General features: G+C 41.4%; 1 protein-coding gene across 1 annotated transcript in view; it reads left to right on the plus strand.

Annotated features, from left to right (window-relative positions):
- The window catches only part of NUAK1 (NUAK family kinase 1), a 56,158-nt gene extending 36,569 nt beyond the window's left edge, over positions 1 to 19,589 (plus strand). Inside the window, exons 3-7 of the mRNA XM_024200082.2 lie at positions 5,711 to 5,862; positions 7,487 to 7,552; positions 16,207 to 16,326; positions 16,662 to 16,794; positions 17,943 to 19,589. Coding sequence (XP_024055850.1) covers positions 5,711 to 5,862; positions 7,487 to 7,552; positions 16,207 to 16,326; positions 16,662 to 16,794; positions 17,943 to 19,096 — 1,625 coding nt within the window. The 3' untranslated portion in view covers positions 19,097 to 19,589. The remainder of the gene's footprint in view (positions 1 to 5,710; positions 5,863 to 7,486; positions 7,553 to 16,206; positions 16,327 to 16,661; positions 16,795 to 17,942) is intronic.
- Positions 19,590 to 20,769: the final 1,180 nt, after the last annotated feature.

Raw genomic sequence — 20,769 nt, forward strand, 5'->3', positions numbered from 1 at the left:
GGCAGATAATAAATCAAACACAGTGAAAACACAATGTGCACCAAACATTCACAGGAGTTATGCAGAGGCAATCAGTCCATCATCAGCTTGCAAGTCACAGCCCAGGTGTTAACAGGGTAGCATATTTATTACCTCATTATTATTTGCAGTAAATAAATCCAGCATTTAGTTAATGTCCTCCTCCCTTCCCCCAACTTGGGGCATATATTTCTAAAACTACATTTGGTGCATATGTGTACACACACACACACACACACACAGTATGTTGTATCATGTTTGAAGATACATGTAAATAGATAGATAGATATTCCCATACAAACACTACTTTCAGTGAATGTTTAATGTTGGACTCTTTATCGCTGAGTTCAGATTGCATATCCCACTCATGTGAACCCTAGAAAGTAAGGAAATAAGCAACAAAGCCATGCATTTCCATTCCGCTCATTACTTTCCCTTCTCAATCTAGCTATGTCCTTTTTACCACCATCTCCACCCTCATCCTGAGCAACCATTGTACACCCCTGTTTATTGGGTATGTGCTCAGGTGTTTTGGTGATTAATGTAGGGTAGGTGTGGCTTTCATTACACTGTACAGGACTGTGTATTGGTGTACAGTGGCAGACTGCAAATGGGGTATGGGGCCAAGGAGGTTCCAAGCTTTTCTGTAACGTTCAGGGGAACTTATGCAAATGGGTGATATGTGTTGGTGATTGTTCTAAAACTGGTATTAATTTTTATGTAGAAATTAGAGCATTGAAATCTGCATCTGCATGCAGGGAGAGAAGGATGTGAGGGGCCGAGGTGTGAGTAAAGATGTGGAGGGTATGGGGCCAAGGATGAATGCAGGGATGTCCCAGGTGGGATGGAAAGGTCTGTATGCCAAGGAATCTGTGATTGAAGGGTTTCCTCTGTGTTGTAGTGGGGAGTCCTTGTTGTACTGATGCCACAGTGCAGAGAGGTACTGCTGCCTATTCTGTGCTCATTCAGTTTTGGTTATGTTGAGAGAGCTTCTACAGTGTCAATGTAAGTCAAAGGGTAACGTCCCTATGAAAAGTCTCCTTCATGGAGATAAATAATACGCATCAATGCATCCTTCAGAAGACAGTGTAGTGAATCCAGGATGCTAGGTACTGAAATGCTCATATATTGATTGGATCCAATATATTTTTCCCCCCAAAGGCAAAAATTCATAGTAGAGATTTAGTATTTTCTAAATTTAGCTTTTAAAATATAAGCTCTGCTTGTTAGAGAATAGAAAGCACTTAAAATGTTATATAAATAATAACGTGCCTTTCTCAAACCAAAGACCGTCTGTATATGCTTCTGTGTAATTGTAGGGAAATATTCTTGGACCAAGACTCAAACTGGATGTCAAATTTTAGCCGCGAGGGAAATTTGGTCATGGAATTAGAAATTTCTAAATATAAAGGAAAATTTGACAAAACTTAAATGGTTGAGTTGCTAAGGCACAACTTCAATAAATCCATGTATCAAAAGAATGCTATCTTCAGTCATGGGACACCAGGAAGTTACCATGTTTAGTGGCATCAAACAGCTTTTGTGACATCCTCAGTCATGAGTGGAGGGTGTCCAAAGGCAAAAGGAGTCTTTCCACTTGTGCCCCGTGACATGGTTAACATTCTCCTGGGCTCAGCATTCTGTCTGCTAACTCCCCTTGGGAGTGCAAGCCACCCCAAGAACAGCAGAGTGGAAGAGGGGCCATCGCCCTGTGCATGCCCCTCAGACACATGCTAGCTGGCTGCTCAAACCCTAATCCTAAGCCCACAATGCTTCCTGGAGGCAGTGCAGCTACAAACCACCCCCTACTCAGAGCTGCTAGCCCTCAAGCAGCATATATGCAAAACAATCTGTTAGATTCAATATTATGAGTCAGAAAAAAGTTGCAAACCCATTGGGATTAATTAAGCCCCATTGTATCCTTGCACATACATGGGCAGAATTCACTTTTGTTGTGAGTGAAACTCCATGGAGATCAGTGGATCTTGGCCCACTTATACCAGTGGTGAATTTGGCCAGTTTAATTGTACATATAGTACACAATAAAGCCTGGTACGCTGTTCAATAGCTGTTTGTGAACTGACTTCACTTCTGATTCAAAATGTTCAATTCATGTATTTTTAGTGTATTATCTAAGCGTAAAGAATTATTCCTTTCCCCCTTCCTGGGCTGAATAGTGATTAGTTAGCAACTGTCTCTGTGCTTAGAGATATGGGTGCACTCATTAATGCTGTATCAATAACACGTCAGAACGCTTTTGTATAGAACACATATTATGTTGAGTCCTTTCCAGAGACTATCAGTCTATCATTCTTGGAGAGGATATTGTAGTATAATCCATCCAGAGACAGCTCTTCCAGTTTCCGAAGGTTATTGTTAATGAGGATGCATGTAGGATGTAATCGCTGGCAGGAGTCTATGCTTCAGGGTACTGTAAGGCCAGCAGACAAGTCAGTGGCCAATTTTATCTGGCAGTTCCCTTTCCCTTTTATCAGAGCCATTTTGCTGAAGCTTAGGGGGATTTAGAAAGAACTGCAGAGAGGCTTTGGCTTGTAGAATTTAATGACAAGGTGTGAGGGGACAAGAGACAAAGCCCAAGAATAAAAACTATCTGTGTGTTGGGAGCTGCAGCTTCACACTGAGCTGCAAAAGCTGAAGTATGTTCCTTAAAACACTAATGGCCATGTTGGAAGACAACATTCCAGTTGTGCGGGTCCAGAAAAGCACTGGTTTGGAAGACTCCCTGTAACCTCGTTACTTTGGCGGAAGTTTCACTGCCAGCATGGTCTTGCCTCAGCAAGTTGCCTCTATAGTATGAAATAAAAGGAAATTCAATACATTCTAAAGTGAACTGTGGTTATCTAGGCCAGGTACAGTGTTTCCTGTCTGTACAGTAGATTGTCAGAGTCAGAGGAAATTTTATGTATCAGCCAAAGTAGTGTGGCAATTTGAAACTGGTCACGGCCTGTTTTGTTAGTTTAAATGTTTATTTTTCATGAACTCCCAGTGGAGTTAGTGGCAGTCAATGGCACACAGCACAGGACCTTGCAGGATTGAGCTCTGAAAGAGCAGTCATGTCACGTACTACAATGAACATACAGGTGTGATAGTACACACTGTGGGCCAGACTGCAGTTGGCCCTACACAGGTGCACAAGAGACAAAGGTGGCACAAACCCCCACTTGCAGGATAGTGAGCACAGGCATTGCTTGAGGCTAGCATCGGTGGCGTTCACCCACAGGAGGCAGGGAAGAATGGGTGAAAGCAGAACCATGGCCATGTGCCTGTTCTGTACCAGCCAAAGGAGCTGGATGTGCCTAGAGAGAAGCACACATGGGACACTTTTGAAGGATGGCAGAGCTCCTGTTTTCACCTTTCCCAAGGCCCCAGGAGGAGTCCTAGCTGAGTCAGCCAGAATCCCTCTGGTAACTCCCAGGGCTGAGTGGCAGCTCCTAACTCACACCCAATATAGAGCTGATCACTAAAGGCACAATCTAGTCCTTTGTAAACTTTTATGTCCACGAAGATAAGCTTTCTGGAGTTATCATCAGTGACCGTGCATTTGCCTTTACAGAAAGTTGAATAGTCACAAATATTTGATAGCCAACCCCTCCCCCCCACACACACATACGCACACGGTATGTGTGAGAGCTGTTGTGGGGAGGCCTGTAGGTGCTGAGCAGCCAGCCCTTCCACTGAAGTTCAGAATAGTGCGCTCAGACAATTAAGTAATCATTAATAATACCTGGAATTGTGATAGTAAAAGTCAGTCACAGGCATAGCCTCTTCCTGGGAGAAGGACAGGCAACAGTAAGGAAATGAACCCCCTGCAGACATCCCAGACTCCCCTTGTATGCTAAACATGTAATACAATTGTTAAATTAAAGTATTTGTACAGTATACATAAACCCTTAAGGCCAGAGCTTCAGCTGATGGAATCTGGCATTGTTCCATTGATTTCACCAATTTAAACAAGTGGAGGAGGGTGTGTTCCTTAGGACAAGAGCCAGGTCTTTGTCTGTCTGTGTTTGTACAGCACCTAGTGCAATGGGGCCCTGGCTCACTACTGTAATGTCTCTAATAAAAGTTAACAGTATAACTTCAAAACCCCTTTGAAGTGGCCTTTAAATGTGTGCTAGCATGGCTGTTTTCAATTCTAATGAAAAACATCAAACATATGAAATATTGATGGTAAATATAGGCAGTAAAATAATTTTTCATGAATTTGACACATTTAAGACCTAACTGGTTATTTATGTATTGTTTGATTTATAAAATCACATATCCAACAGTCTCTAAGCATATTATGAGTCATGGTTACAAAAGACTTCTTTCAGACCAGGAAGGCAACAGATTGATAGTGTGACGGAGGGGTCTGGACTGTATTACTACTGGAAATAAATAGAAACCTGTTTGCAGAACTCTGGTTAAAGATATGACTCCTAGAACTCTTTGGACCTGATTCTTCATTGACAAACCGGAATGGCTTTACACTCATTTTGCATTGCTGTAATTGATGACACATGGTGCAGGGAAACAGAATCAGGCCCTTTTATCTTAATGCCTATTCAATGGCACTGTGAGTACACACTAGTAAGAGTAGGGAAAAAGCTTGCTTTAACTGACCAAAATGATACCTAGTAGCAGTAATGATTTATAATATGAACAAGTGTAGAACATTAAGCACCTTTGCCTTTATCACAGGTCCTTTAATTATGCCTGCAGCAAAGAGCTCAGACCTAATCTTTATTGTTGTTTAACTAATACTTAATTTATGTGTCTTAAGTTATCTGTATTTTTGAATAATCATAGTAATGATGAGTGCTTTACACTGTGCCTCTACAAGCAGTAACTAATCTTTATGACAGCCCTCTGAGATGGGTATTGCTTCTGTCTTTACTGGAGTTATTCTGGGATTTACATCAGTGCCCGTGAGTTGAGAATTTGTCCCTAAGCAAAAGATCAAGACCACAATGAAACTTAGGGTTAGAACTGGGACTCTAATGCCAGGAATTCCGAACTCCTAGCCCTGTGAACCAGCTTCTCTCCCTAGGCAGCTCCTGGAGTTACATGATTTGTTTGGATAAGCATTTGAAAAGATAACTTAGGCAAGGATTGAATCTGGTGCAGTAATGGCTCACGGAAGATGTCCGGGCATGAAGGTAGTTCTGTCGGCTCATCTCTTGCATTTCAGTTCTGCCTTGTTTCTCTAGCATGCTAGATAATTTAGGTTCTTCAAAAGATGTGCAATACCAATCTTGCAGACTGGCTAAGTGTGTTTCACAAGGATATAGGATGTCATTGTCAGACCTGGGATTAGAACTCAGGAGTTCCTGGCGCTAGTACTTTGCTCAGACTGGTAGAGCCTAGTGGTCTTATTCATACCCCATATTACAGTGTCAGGATCCCCCTCCCATCTAGCTGTAAAGACGGTGAGGGTAGTTACAACTCTTCTTCCCTTGACCTGTTCATGATCCCCTTAGGGTTGCGACCTTCAAGTTTAGAACCAATGCACTTGAGTAGCCCATACCTTTGCCAAGCATGTTGGTGACAGTATATTGGAAACCTCTCCATGCTCCAGTGATGGTGCATCACATACCCCAAATCATTTTTAGTCTCTTCCCCCTTTTAAGTGTCAATTTTAAATCTATCAAATGAACAGTTTATTATCTTTTTTTTATTGCTTCTGCAGTGTTTGAAAATAAAGATAAGATTGTGATAATCATGGAGTATGCAAGCAAAGGGGAGTTGTATGATTACATCAGCGAGAGGCGGAGGCTGAGCGAGAGGGAGACGAGACACTTCTTCCGGCAGATTGTCTCTGCTGTACATTACTGTCACAAGGTGAGCACAGCATTTGGTGTTAACCTAACTATTTGAGGCTTTAACAGTGACTCTCATGCATAAAAGAACCAGTGAGGTAAAAATGTTCAGCTGCTGAAGTGGGAGGGTCCAGGTGCAGTATTTTATGTGTACAGCAAGATATCACAAGTGCAAATATTTCACTAGTTCACCATCCATGTTTAGAGACTAAAGGCCATATCCTCACCTGGGCCCATTTCCACCAGCTAACTCCCTTAGGGTAGGTCTATACTTACCTTGGGTCCTAACTCCCATTTGAGCCTTTGAAAATTTTCTCCTTATGTAACAGAATTCTCCACTAGCTTTCTGTAGAAGAAAGACCACTGTTAGTGACACAGTCAATAGAAAAGGATTGATAGTTTTCCTGTACTTTGAATTCAGAACAATTTTTGACAGAAGAATAAGGTACAGTATATACAATAAAAAAAAGCAGAGCAGAGGTGTAAATGTACTACTTCAGAACAAGGGAACTCTTTTGAGAGGGGAAGAAAGTGAGAATACCTGTCATGGAGTCATTTAAGTTATCCAAAAGTAACTCCTCCAGATATAATAGGAGCAGCAGAAGGATTCCCCTTGTTGTTGTCTTTATCCTTGGCATGCTTCTGAAGGACAATTTAAGTCATGAAAAACAAGCATCAGGCTGATTAACTTCATGGGCCCGTCATCCTCCCTTACGGGCCCTGGTTGTCCACATACCTTGTGAGTGATGCAGTCGTAGGGATGTTACGTTCATGACATTTCAATGGGTGCTGCTTTTATCTCAGCAGTGCCCATCTCCTCTCCGGAACCTATTGAGACAGGGAAGCATTATCACCCCCATTTTTACAGATGGGGAACTGAGGCACAGAGAGGTTAAGTGACTTGCCCAACGTCACACAGGAGGTCTGTAGCAGAACAAGGAATTGAACTTGGGTCTCCCAGGCCAGTGCCCCAACCATTGGGCTATCCTTCCTCCTGTGGGCCATGGAGGTATAGCGCTAAAATTTGCACCAGACTAAAGCCAATAAGCAGCTAGTGCAGCCTTTTTATTAGAATTTTAAAACATTTTAATCTCCCTTTAAATTCTGCTAAGTAAGGGAGGTTTGCAAAGTCCTCAGTGCACAGCACAGAAAATCCATCACAGTCTTTTGTGCAGGGTTAGTTTTCAGAACTTTAGGAATAAGATGCTAAGACTTAAATCCTTCTTGTTAATTTCCATCCCTAACATTTGCAGGCAGTAGCTGTCTTTTAGGGTTATAACTCCCCTTGCCCAAACAGCTGCACACTGGAGGAATTAGAGCTTTTCTAAGGACTAATGTCATTGACAGATTCTGTTTTCTGGTGCCTGGGAAGAATATATTGCTTTCACACAGTGGGGGTAGGATAGGAGTTGGAATTAAGTTCCGAAAAGAATCCCCCTGCTGTTTTACAGGCTTTGTGGGAGGACAGATTCCAGTCATTCTTCTCTTAACCACACAGCAAGTGACTAATACATCTCCTGTCACTAGTCACTGGGCCGTGAGTGTTATGACAGCAAACTCAGCCCTGAAATGTAGATACAAAGACCACCCTGATGGTTCAGTTCTTTAACCTGTCCAATATCCCCCCCTTTTGTTTTTAATTTTAGAATGGTGTTGTCCATAGGGATTTAAAACTGGAAAACATCCTTCTTGACGACAATTTTAACATTAAGGTAAGGTTCTTTCTGTCCTCTTCTCTGAATGGCTTTGCAAGTTCCATAGCAATTTTTAGCCAAGGTGTGATAGGATCCAGTATTATAGCAACAGCAACTGGCAAGTAACTGAGCGGGTGGGAAGTTGAGGAGAGAAAGTACTGTGTATGGTTAGCTTGAAGTGCTAAATGGAGTTTTGGATAATTTTGGGGGGAAACCCTTCTCGCCACCCCAGGGGCTCAGTTCCCAAAGCAATATTAATTTGCCAGTGGAAGACAGCAGAGTGTTTCAAGCGGTACCGTTTACATTACAAATGGTATTATTGCTGGCTGCTGCTAAGGCTCGAAAAAACTTTCTTAGCCTAGAGGGTTCAAGTGCCTCCTACAGAACACTCCGAATGTCCTTTTGATCACGTCTGGAAAATAAGCAAATAGAGTTTCAAAATAAACCTAGAAAAGCACATGTGCTTCATTAGGAAATGGCCTTAGAACTTCAGACACAAATGTAGCTTTCTGACTGGCGATCAGTGATGTCATATGCATGTCAGTAATCCCCAGTGAAAGCATGGGAATGACCTTCTTTCCTTTCTTCTTCTTCTTTTTTTTTTTTTTTTTTTTTTTTTTTGTAAATAATAGCCATAAGACAAGATAAGTAATGCAGTTCTGGGAGATTAGTGAAGTTCCTAGATGGTGAATCTGTTTCACCTTCAGCTTGGTGTCAGTTCACACTCATGAGGCATACAGTCACTGTCCCCTCCTGATGCAGCATAGCTTGGTAAGGTGTATAGATCTATGGACAAACAGAGAGGCAGATGATAGATACTACCCACTGGCTGTTGTGCCTTATGGCTTAATTAAGAAAATGAAGCAATCAGGAAACCATCTACACAGCCAACTATCCCAACAGCTCAAGTTTTGTCTTTGTCAGTTCTCTGTCCTGTCTCTCCACTGATAGCCACCGTGCTCCCTGCTCTGTCTTTTGTGCATCATACTGAAGAGATCCTATTCATTTTAAATGTATGCACAATGGAAATGGAAATAGACAATAACATATGATAGGTACCATCTGTGTAAAACTGATGACAGAAGCTACGTTGGATCAACGGGTGGATTAAAGACACATAAATATGCAGTTTCTAAAAATAGCATTTTACAGAGGGCACGTCCTATGCGACACTTGAATGTTTGTTGTTAACGTTAGGGTTGTAGTGCTAGAGTCAATCTCTCCCATTATGCGCCAACAGTGTCACCAATGCTGGCAGCCCCACTGTGCCTTTTAATAGCACTGAAAACAAAAAATAGCCTTTCTAGGACATTGTATGTAGTCCAGGCTTCTGCATGCAGGATGGCCTCTCTTTCGGCATTACATACCAAACTATCTTCCCAGCTCATCACAGATTTTTTTTGAGAGAGAAGAAGAATTTGGGGAATTTGTTAAATGGGGTGGGCTGCGTTCATCACATGCAAACCAGTCATTTTCTCAAGCCTGTAGGAAATTGCATCAAGACAAAAGGCCTGATTCTCTCTTTATGTCTGTTTTATACCACTTCAACTCTTCTGATTTCAAGGGACTGAATCCTGATTTACACCTCAGTGAGAGGTGAATAATACCCAAACTCAGCGTGATCAAAGCACTTCAAAATCACAGATTTTTTTTCTCAGATACTACAGTGGTTGGTGCTATTTTTGGAAGATGCTAGTCAGAAAGTAACTAGGGGCCTGATCCTGGAAGTCCTCACCCACATGAAGCATCCTGTTGACTTTGATGGGTATGAGCCAGGACTGCTCTTGTGAGCAAGGGTTTGCAGGATGGGGGTGAAATCCTAGCCCCACTAGCGTCAGTGGAAAAACTTGTGGCCGGGATTTCACCCTGGGGCTCTAGACATGTCAAATACTGCAGTGGTACTTTAACATAAATCTTGTGTTCATAGAATACCTGAAGAAATATTGGTAGCTGATGAATCTTTTAATAATTACACATTTCCTACAGCTCCCAGTAAAAAACAATTTGGGGTATTCATAGACTGTTTTCTCAAAGACCCCCTTTTGTTGGATTAAATTCTGCTTAGCCTACCGTGTGTGTGCCTTTTGCATATTTTCAGTTCTTTCTCACTCATTCCTTTGCTAAAAGTAATGCACATCTCTATATGTGCAAATATGCATGGGCATGATATACACACAGGTGGCTATAAGCTGTCTTGCTTTCTCATGATGCCTATATTTAAACAAAGAAGCTCTTGAGGTTTAAGGATTGGGATTTGGAAACGGTTTATATTTCACAATCCCACTATCAATGATGTTTGAATTTGGATTCCTCTGAGGGAGGGTTTTTTGTACCTTACCTACCACATTGAGAACTACTTCCAGTACTTGATATTAAACAGACTGCTGCTATTTGCCTTGATACTTTGGGGTTAGAATTTGTTATTGTGGTTTCTACGTTAGTGACACAGGGTTTTATTTCCCCCTTTTTTTTCTGTTTCATAAACAGTGTTTGTTGGCAAGGAAACACATCTGGAGCTGTAAATTATTTATTTTCAGTTGAGTAACTCTAACAGGCCCTGATTCTGAAAATATTTATACATGCTTTATGCAGAAAGAAAGAAATGTGCAGTTTGGGGCTTTAGGAAGGGGTGGCTGGTTTTGAATGCTCAGTGGAAACACATCTACTAAAATGGGATGAGACTTATTGTTTTCTGTCTTTCTAAGATGCCCATCCTCATGAACTAATATTTATATTTTTTATTTTGCCAATAGATCCCAAAGCCCTTCACAAATTTTACTAATCGGTTGTAAGAAATGTATATAAAAAGGAACCACTTTGTTTACTGGCTTGCAACGTATAAACTTTTCAAATAACTAGTGACACATATAGTGCAGATTACACAATTGTACTATTCATCCACTATGTTAACAGCTAACATCTAATAAAATGTCATTATAAGAAACCCGAACAATGTAGAGTAGCACCCTATAGTGCTTTTAGGATGGGAAGAGAAGAACATTTCATCTATTAGAAATTACCCTCTGAGCTCAAGGATTCACTTAGCCATTTTATTCTATCCTTTCTATTTGATACCCTGCCAACTTTGGAGCCATCCTTAAATTTGATCTGATTAAATTTAAGTCATGAGGCAGATGAACAGTGTGCATAGAGATAATTGGGTTTTTGAGTTTAATTAGCCAGTAAAGTCTCTGGAAACTTGAAAGAGTCATGGACTGAAGTACAACAAACAGGAAGCATCAATGTTTGAAGATTGACAAATGTAGCATCATTGGAATCCAGACAGTTGGGAAGATCCCCACTGTTCCACAGACCAGAGTGCGTAGGGGCCTCTAGTCTAAGTTACATGGTTAGATTACCAAAGGACTTTCTGTGGTGATGGTGTTCCCTGAAAACCATTTCTTGAACACTCCCTGAAATTGGGGGAGCTGATATATATTAAATCATAAATAATGTCTTGTTTCAGTCACTCATGAGAAGGATTGTGTGTTCAGATCCTTTGGAAGTAAAGAAAAACAACCATACTAGTTTTGGCTTAGAACTGACCATTTCAGTCCTACAGCTTAGTACTTAATGTCCTAAGCAGTCAGTATTATGTTGCATTTTCGGAGCAAATGGCTGCATAATCAGTTTCTTGGTAAATTGTGCCTTAGCACAGAATCTCAATGGATAAATCATATAACTCTGCGAAGTATGATGATGCTAAGACCTCTGAACTGAACCACGGTGTTATTTGGACCCAGAGTGTTACTATTCTGCATGTCAGTAATGGTGCTGACATCACCTAGCACAGCGGTAGTCCAGATCCATGAATGAGGCTCTTAGACACTACATCAGTTCCAGTAAATGATTATAACAAATATGGACAGTCTGTTATGTCAGGAAAGAAAAAACATTTTTTAAACTAAGAAAGGAAACTGATAGTGATGAAACTGTCTGATTTGATTTCACCAAAGTGTTACCAGCAGATTGACCACTGAACTTCCCTGCCTCTGGAACAGAGTCACGGGTCCATGCTCCAAAAAGGTTCTCCCAGGATATTGACTATCTTTATCCTGCAGCAGAAAAATGGGGTGGAATCTCATGAGTTGATCCCTCCCAGGACTCCCCAAGTCAGCACAGTCTGCTATGTTGAAAAAATATTGCAATCTTTATTGCATTGTATACCGTGCAATATACATAAAGCAATAGTCAGTTTAAGTCATGTGGTAATGAAGCGTGGGATCGTGCAACAAATATTAGCCTCTCCCTGTCCTGACTCACTTCCCAGCTGCTAGCAATACAATTTACTTTAAAATGAATTTATTACTACTTTGGGCTTCCGACCTTGGTCCAAATAAGAGCTTCCTCCCTCTCACTGCTGCTCCTCCAGCTCTCATTAATTTGAAACATTGTGTGGAATGCTGGAAACTAAGAGACTCTGTATGTCGAATGACCTCACCCACCTTGTGAGGATCTATCTTTTATTGGATCAACTTCTGTTGAGGAGTCAGATAAACTTTTGAATTACACAGAGGTCTTCTTCAGCTCTGTCTAGCTCAAAATTTGTGTCTCTCACCAACAAAAGTTGATCCAATAAACGATAGATCCTCACCCACTTTGTCTCTCTAATATCTTGGGACCAACATGGCTGCAACAACACTGCATACATTGATCCTCCCAATCAGCTACCCCTTATGCTGCTCCCCTCAGCTCAACTGAATTGCAGTCTCCCACCAATGCCTTTTGTACCAAGAGGAAGGGGGTCACCCTCTTTCACAATCATCCCCCATACGTGCCTGTGCAATCAATGGCTAGAAAGACAGTAGGGCTAAGGCAGCACCAAAAGACCAAAACTCCTGTTGATATGATAAAATGATACAGAGTGACAGCAGGAGAGAAAAATGTAAGTAGTAGTGACCAGAAGCTGCTAACTGCACCTTCGGTTGGGCCTTAAAATGGAAACAAGCCAGAATAAGTGCTGGTAACCCATGGGGATTACATATATGCAGAACAGGCAGTTTGCTCACAGTAGCACAGTAGATACATGTAATTCTTGAAAATTTCACCCCTAGCATGTAAATTCTTCAGTCATTCATCTGCTTTAATGGACCAAATATATTTTTAGTCTGCATTGAAATACAAAGAGCCAGATCCTCATGTGATGTAAGTCAGAATAGCTCCATTGAAGTCAGTGAAGCCATGCTAATTTATACCTGCTGAAGACTTGGCCCAAGTTCTTTAAATGAATGCACACTTCATGGAATTTACAATCCATACTTATAACCAACCAATAAATTACATCTAGGTTATTATAGTTAACAGTAAACATGTAACATGCACCTCCTAAAGCTAAGGGAAGAAAAGCCTGCTGCCAGCACTTCCCAATTTTGAAGGTTTTTTGACTTAATGCTTTAGCTCCATTTAAGTGCCAAGAACATGAAGTAATCTTGGCTTCTATTAATCTTGTTTTGGGGGGCACGACAGTTTTTACGGGAAAATCTGATAAATATCAGTCTGTGAGTATGGGAGTGGATTGTAATATAAATACCCTTTTCCTGAATGGCCAAAATGAAAACATGAATGTCCAAGTCTAGGAGTTCCTTGGTGTGAAGAGTGGTATGTGTATCCCTATATATGTCAATGCACATATACACACATTTTATACATTCCATGGCCTTAAGGGAATGTATTTTCTTAAGGAAGCATACTGTGCAGTGTCTGCCCCTGTCTTAGCTGTATCCTGAACTAAACCAAAGCTCAGGGACTAGCAGGAAAGTTTTAACACTGAATTGGTTCCACTCTTCTTCTGATTGACAGGACACACTTCATAAGATTTAAAACCAACTTCCTGCAAGCCAGTCAGAGTGACTTGATAAGAAAGTGGAATTTAGGGCAATTAAGTGCAATTTGAGCCATGAGAATATGTCTGCAGATTGCAGTAGTACACCCCATTCAATGGTATTCCAGCCATCCAATGAAGATTTTACAAAACATACTTATTTAAGGGTTGAATTTGCTACAACAGATTGATAATGCACTAGTTGGGATATTGAATAAATTCAAATTATAATAATTATACTGGAATGGGATAAAGTACTATTAATGAACAGAAATCAGCTACTCCTTCAGGACTACTTTAGGAGCTGCAAATATCTGCAGGACTCTCACACACATATGCATTCCAGCAAAATATTAGAGGTGGGAGCTTGAAATGGGATAAATAGGATTTTAAAGGTGACCAAGGATTTAAGCAAAAAATGGACATGGCCCCCATTTTTTTCTTTATGATATATAAAGAAAACCTGGAAGTTCTCCTCCACCTTGCTGCTTATTTTTGGTTTTTAGTTTGGCATTCCCTAGTTTTGCGGCAGAACATTGGAGGTGGGGGGTGTCTCAGAGAAAGGCAAAAGAGTGAGGGGTGTCAAAAAAGTTTAACAAGGACCTCTTTTTTCCTAAATGCTGATTAGACATTGCAGTTATGTAGATGTTAGCAATATCAAACAACGACAAAAAGTTTTAAATGCTGAAAAAAAATCCTCTTTGCCTTCTGATTACTGTACTCTGCTTTTGCTTTTTTGTCTTTTATGATGTCATAATCTCACTAGTTCTTTATGGTAGAAAAGGCCTGCATTTATAAGGTGAAAAAAAACAACCCTCAATAGAAAACTCCTTCCTTTTTAGTCAGAAAAATACTTTTGAAGCTTCCTTTATACATCATAAAGATGCAAAAACAGGGGCAAACCCAATTTATCATTCTGTTTATTTGTTTTTTGTATTGTTTATTGTTTAGGCCATCTATTATCATGGCAGGAACCATGATACAAGTTGTCATACTTGCCTCATGTATTCTCTGCATGCTTTCTACCCTTCTTGCATCACTGGCAGACATTATTGTGTGTGTTTATCAGCTCCACTCCACTGCACCCCTAAACCATCTTCTGCTGGCTGAATGGTCTTTTGCATTTTATGGGCCCAACCCTCTACCCCGTTTTTTGCTACGCTGTTTTTCTACTATGGTGGGAGGCTCAGCTTCTGTGCTGCCATTTCCCAGAGATTTGCAGAAGGGGAAGAGGAAGCAGCTTCTGCTACCCTGCTACTATGTTGGATTAATTTTTATAATGTAATTTAAATAACAACTAAATAAGAAAAAATGTCTATCAAGGCATTTAAACCCAGCAAAGCCCCAGCAATGTAATTCCTAGTAACATAATCCTAGATGATAATCCACCCCCTCTACAGAATCTCATATGGGTTGGCAAGCTACTCTCCCCGCAGGATCTCAAAGGAAGCCACACCCCGACTCACATGATAGTCCCATTGAAGCCACGATAGTATGGTGAGCAGGATTTGTCCCGTGAAGGGACAGCTTGACTGTGCCTGCCGCTGCAGTGTGGCTTCTGGGGTAACTGCACAGAAAGCTACTGTGAATATTACCAATTCTAAGTTTTGTGAGCCAGCATTTTTGTGTCAATAGTGTACATTAATAAAAAAGTGGATCTCTATGACACAGACATTTGGGTCAAAAACAAGATGAAACTGAGCTATGTTGCCTTGTGCTGGGGAAACAATGAAAATGTAAGGATGTGAGAGTTTTTAAGCCACAGTCTCACAATCCTCAACTTTTGTTTGATAAGAACAAGAGCAGAGACTAGACCAGGGGTTCTCAACCTTTTTCTTTCTGATCCCCCCACCCAATAAGCTATAAAAACTCCATGGCTCACCTGTGCCACCACCACTGATTTTCTGCATATAAAAGCCAGGGCTGGCGTTCGGGGGTAGCAAGCAGGGCAATTGCCTGGGGCCCCATGGCACAGGGGGCCCCACAAAGCTAATTTGCTCAGGCTTCAACTTCAGCCCCAGGTGGCAGAGCTCAGGGCCCTGGGCTTCAGCTCTGCACATCAGGGCTTTGGCTTTCTGCCCTGGGCTTCAGTGAGTCTAACACTGGTCCTGCTTGGTGGACCCTCTGAAACCTGCTTGTGGCCCTCCAGGGGGCCCCAGACCCCTCGTTGAGAGCTGCTGGACTAGAAGAAATAAATAAATAAATGTCCCAACAATCTCAAGGGGCATTTTTAGGAATGCAGGATTTGGGTCCATTGTTTCCAATTCGGAATGGACTTCTGTTTATTGCCTTACAGAGGACACACTGGTTTGGTTGACCATTCAAATCCATAATGGCATAATTGATCAAAGCCTATTGAACCTGGAAAGATTAGACAGTGTGTTACTCTTTCTCCTCCTACTATAATTGGCTCCAAATGACTTCAGATGCCACTTCCTTCTGTAATCTTATCCCTGGGTCCCCAGGACACCACTGCCTCGCTTCTCCTGTTGAGTTCTGAGGTCCTGACTCTCAGTTTGCCTGCACCTTGTGTAGGCTTTTAGACCAGTGCAGCCACATCAGAATGGTAGCACTTTATGCTCACTTTGCACTGGTGTAAATGACTACACATGGTGCAGGGCAACCAGCGGATAGTAAGGTCCAGGTTCTTCCAGTTATCCTTGCAAAGATATGTGAGGTATCCAGGATTAAATGACTTACTGATGGCCGTCCAGGGAACCAGTGACTGAGCTGTGAATAGAAACCAAGAGTCCTGGTGCCTAATCCTGAAGATTTAACCAGTAGATCTCACTCCATCCCTATCTTTTCATAAGGTAAATGTCAGTACTACAGACCCCTTTTGTCTTTACAGATTGCAGACTTTGGTCTTTCCAACCTCTATCACAAAGACAAGTTTCTGCAGACCTTTTGTGGGAGCCCACTGTATGCTTCCCCAGAAATTGTTAATGGAAGACCCTATCGAGGCCCAGAGGTAAGGGGGCACGGGAGAAGGAAAGTGAAAATAAAATTAATCTTGTGTTGGTGGCACATATACGATCTGTATTTGGTAATAATGAGCATGAACATTAGTTCTGTCCTGATAATATCTCACAGATAGACTGTGTTGGGCCTCTCCTAGGTTGGAAGTATTCAAGCTGCCTTCTGTTACTTTCATTTGCTTTGCTTACACTTTGTCAGCTGTTAAATACCTGCATGCTGGTAACCAAGCACAGCTGGATGTTCCATTGCTTTTGTGGTGCTAATGGTCTGGAAGACTGCAGGAATCAGCTTTTCTAGCCTTTACGCTTCTTGTCTATGTATTTTTAGGTCGACAGCTGGGCCCTTGGTGTATTGCTTTACACTCTGGTTTATGGAACGATGCCCTTTGATGGCTTTGATCACAAAAATCTGATCAGGCAGATCAGCAGCGGAGAATATCGTGAGCCAACACAGCCCTCAGGTATAAAAAAAGAGCTGGTGTAATGCATTGAGATGACAGGAGTTCAGAATGGCTGGCTGACTTGGCCTCTACCAGCATTTTCTGGTGTGTCACTTTAGAATGACAAGTAAAAGGATCTCCCATCCCCTCTCAAAACATCATCTGCCATCAGTTCCCATCTGGATAGAGCCCTTACCAAAAGCCCTTTTGAAATGAAAGTTTTACAGCAGATAGATTTTATTGCCTTGTGGAAGCTTTAACAGGGTCTTTTAACTAGATCTATGACAGTGGAAAGTCTGTTAGCTATTGCAAGCGAAATTGTTCAGACAAGCTGTAAACTGATACAAGGTTCTGATACAGATCAGTCTTCTAGTCTAACTACATTGTGTGATATATATATCAAAAGCAGAGAGAAGTTGAATAGTCATGGGGAAGCAACCACTTGGCCCAAAAACCCATTCTGAAGTCTGAATTTAATACCAATATGTTCACAATTAATATTACACAAGGGGATGCCACCGTGATTAGAACCCTGATAGAAAGGCACCAAAACATTCTAGTCCAGCTACATAATCATAATGGTCCCTGGCCATGAAATCTATGAATCTATCAATAAATTTCTCTAGGCATTTCTTTTTCATCATTTGTTTGCCACCATTTTTCATATTCTGCCTCTTGGTTATTCCTACCTAATTTGCTTTGTGGAAATTTACCTTTAAAAATACATAAAAGACTATATTATAATTGCATTTTACTTTCTCTCCCCCTCTTTTCTTAAAAAAAACAAAGATACAAAATTAATAATGTACATAATTTGAAATACCTGAGTGCCCTTTTGGTTTCCTCTAAGGCTTATACTAATCTGGGTTGATGTAAAGTTCAGTGTCTACACTAGATTCCTTCACTAATAAGGAAAAACACTCATCTACTTGGAAAGCCAATGTTACATTTGCTTGGGTGTATCATGTGGCTTCAGATATGAAATAGCACTTAATTTCATTTCCTGAAGTTGAATTGATGGTCAAAGTCTTCCCACATAGCACGTTCACTTCACCTGTTTTGAGAAGCATAATTTCTTTTAATCTGTCTTGCCCATATTTCCATTTTAAAATGAAAAAAACAAAGATGTCTATATTTTGACTATTTTAAATGTCATTCTTTGACCGTAGATGCTCGTGGTCTGATCAGGTGGATGCTGATGGTGAATCCTGAGCGCCGAGCAACCATCGAAGACATAGCCAATCACTGGTGGGTTAATTGGGGCTACAAGAGCAGCGTTTGTGACTGTGATGCCTTGAGAGACTCAGAGTCCCCGCTGCTGGCTAGGTTTATTGATTGGCATCACCGTTCGACGGGTCTCCAGCCAGAGACTGATACCAAAATGAAGTGCCTTTCCAAACCCAAAGGTTCCGAAGTTACGCTGGAGCGACAGAGGTCCCTGAAAAAATCAAAGAAGGAAAATGACATTGTGCAATCGATCCAGGAAGGAGGGGCTGACAGTGCATCCAAACCAACCTCCAAGAGGCCCAAAGGAATCTTGAAGAAAAGGAGCAACAGTGAGCATCGGTCTCACAGTGCAGGATTCATTGAAGGAGTGGTCAACCCAGCCTTACCCTCCGCTTTTAAGATAGAGCAAGAACTGTGTAGGACTGGTGTTGTTATTAAGAGTGCCATGGAGGGAGAAATAGCAAGCAAATACGGCACTAAAGCGTCTTCCCTCATGCCAAAAAAAGGAATCTTAAAGAAGACTCAGCAGAGAGAGTCTGGCTACTACTCTTCTCCAGAACGAAGTGAATCTTCTGAATTGTTGGACAATAAGGATGAGACAGAAAACAGTGACACTTCCCCAGGCATCACTGAAACATCAAGAATTGGGTCTCATAGCCATTCCTATAGACGTAAGGGCATCTTAAAACACAACAGCAAGTATTCCACCAGCAGCATTGACTCTGCTTTGGTCAGTCCTGAAACACCGATGGTGGAAGCCATGGAAGAAGGGGTCCTGCCTGGGGATAGATTATCTCGAAGTTACAGTCGCCCTTCTAGTGTGATTAGTGATGACAGTATTTTGTCCAGTGACTCCTTTGACTTGCTAGATTTGCAAGAGAGCAGGCCAAACAGGCAAAGGATACGGAGCTGTGTCTCTGCTGAAAACTTCCTCCAGATCCAAGATTTTGAAGGACTCCAGAACCGCCCACGCCCACAGCATTTGAAACGTTATCGAAATCGGCTGGGGGACAGCAGTTTTTCCCTTCTCACGGACATGGATGATGTGACTCAGGTCTACAAGAAAGCTCTGGAGATCTGCAACAAGCTCAACTAGCACAGTGGAGAGGGTGGGAAAGGAAGGGAGTTGTCATGTGTACCTTTATGATGGAGTTAGCCTGGTTACCAATTTGCTGACAGTGGTAGGATCATCAAAATGGGTTGAATGCGCATTCTCAGCTGGAAATCGTGACATATGTAAAAACCCCAAAGTCTTCTCTTGAGCATTATGCAAACTCTTTTAGTTTGCTTTATTAAAGTATTACCTAGTTGCCCAAAGAAAATATTCATATGGGATGCAAACATACAGTGCCTAGCACAGTGGGATCCTGGTCCATGATTAGAATTTCTAAGTGCTGCGATCGTACAAAGAAATAAATAATACCACCACCACCAGGATCTGGCAGACAAAGGCATAACGTAGACAAATTCAGATTGGAAATAAGGCAGGTATTTTTAATAGTGAGGGTAGTTAACTAGTAGAGCAACTTTACCAAGGGAGGTGGTGGATTCTTCATCACTTAAATCTTTCTCAATATTGGATGTCTTTCTAAAAGATATACTCTAGTTCATCCTGAAGTTATTTGACTTGATGCAGGAATTACGGGGTGAAATATCTATGGCCTGTGTTATGCTGGAGGCCAGAGTAGATGTTCACAATGGTCCCTTTTGGCTTTAAAAATCTCTGAATGTGCTGTAGGAAGGGTAGTTTTAAATAGTCACCCTTAGTGTGGTGTGCCTAGAAAATTTGAGGCATGTGGCTACAGATTCACATTTTCCAGCTACCATGTCATTCTCCTCACTAGCAAGGAGCACAGATTCATATCTGACTATCAGTACTAATAGTGAAAAAATACAAGAACTGAAACCATAGTATGAGCTAGAAAAAGTTGTACATTGCAAATGGCTAGTTGATTTCTGCTTCCCACCCCCAACATATTTACTAGGTTTGTGACATTTTCCAGATTGCCAGCCAAACAAATGCCTAGGAAGGGGGTGTGTTTATCACATTCTCTCAAGGGTTAATTAAGCAAAAGATCCAGATTTCAGTCACTTTCACTGTCAGCAAATGGTGCCGCCTTGCTTATTAGCATGTATCTGAGAGTGGAGAATAGTTTGCTTCTAGAATGTTAGCTTAAGAAAAGGTTGTAGCATGTAGTAAATGGACAGAGGACTGAGAATCAGTGAGAATGTGCCTTTTTCCAAATAAGAATGTTTTGAAGTAGGTAGTAGTGGAACAGAAGGAATTTGACTATGAGTGCTGGAATGAGAACAGTAGACTCGACAAGGGATTTGTTGTAAAAATGCAGATATCTATCTCTATTTGTAATTGGTACTGCATGAGCAGTGGTATCAGTCTGAAAAGGAGAAAAATGTATATGTTTCCTTGGATATATCTAAATATCCAGACTTAAGGCTTCAACTCCCATAAAGGTACCACTTGGGTCTACTGGATTACCTGAATGTAAGCCTCAGTTAGCAAGGCACTATGCGTTTGACAGGCCTGGGCAAACTGGAGTCATATGGCCAGTTTCAGATCTCATTTACATGAACATATGGCCCTGGGCTTCATTGGGGCTGCACTGGTGTGACTGGGGGCAGAATTTGGCCTGTGAGGTCAAATTGGCTACAGCTCTAACAGTCCAAACACACAAACAACTGGAGGTTAATGGGCCAAATTCTGCTCTCATCTTTACCCCAAGACTTCAGCTGGGAGCAGAATTTGGCCCA

This window comes from Terrapene carolina, unplaced genomic scaffold (assembly GCF_002925995.2).
Source record: "Terrapene carolina triunguis isolate 2854851 unplaced genomic scaffold, T_m_triunguis-2.0 Scaffold247, whole genome shotgun sequence".
NCBI classification, from domain to species: Eukaryota; Metazoa; Chordata; order Testudines; family Emydidae; genus Terrapene; species Terrapene triunguis.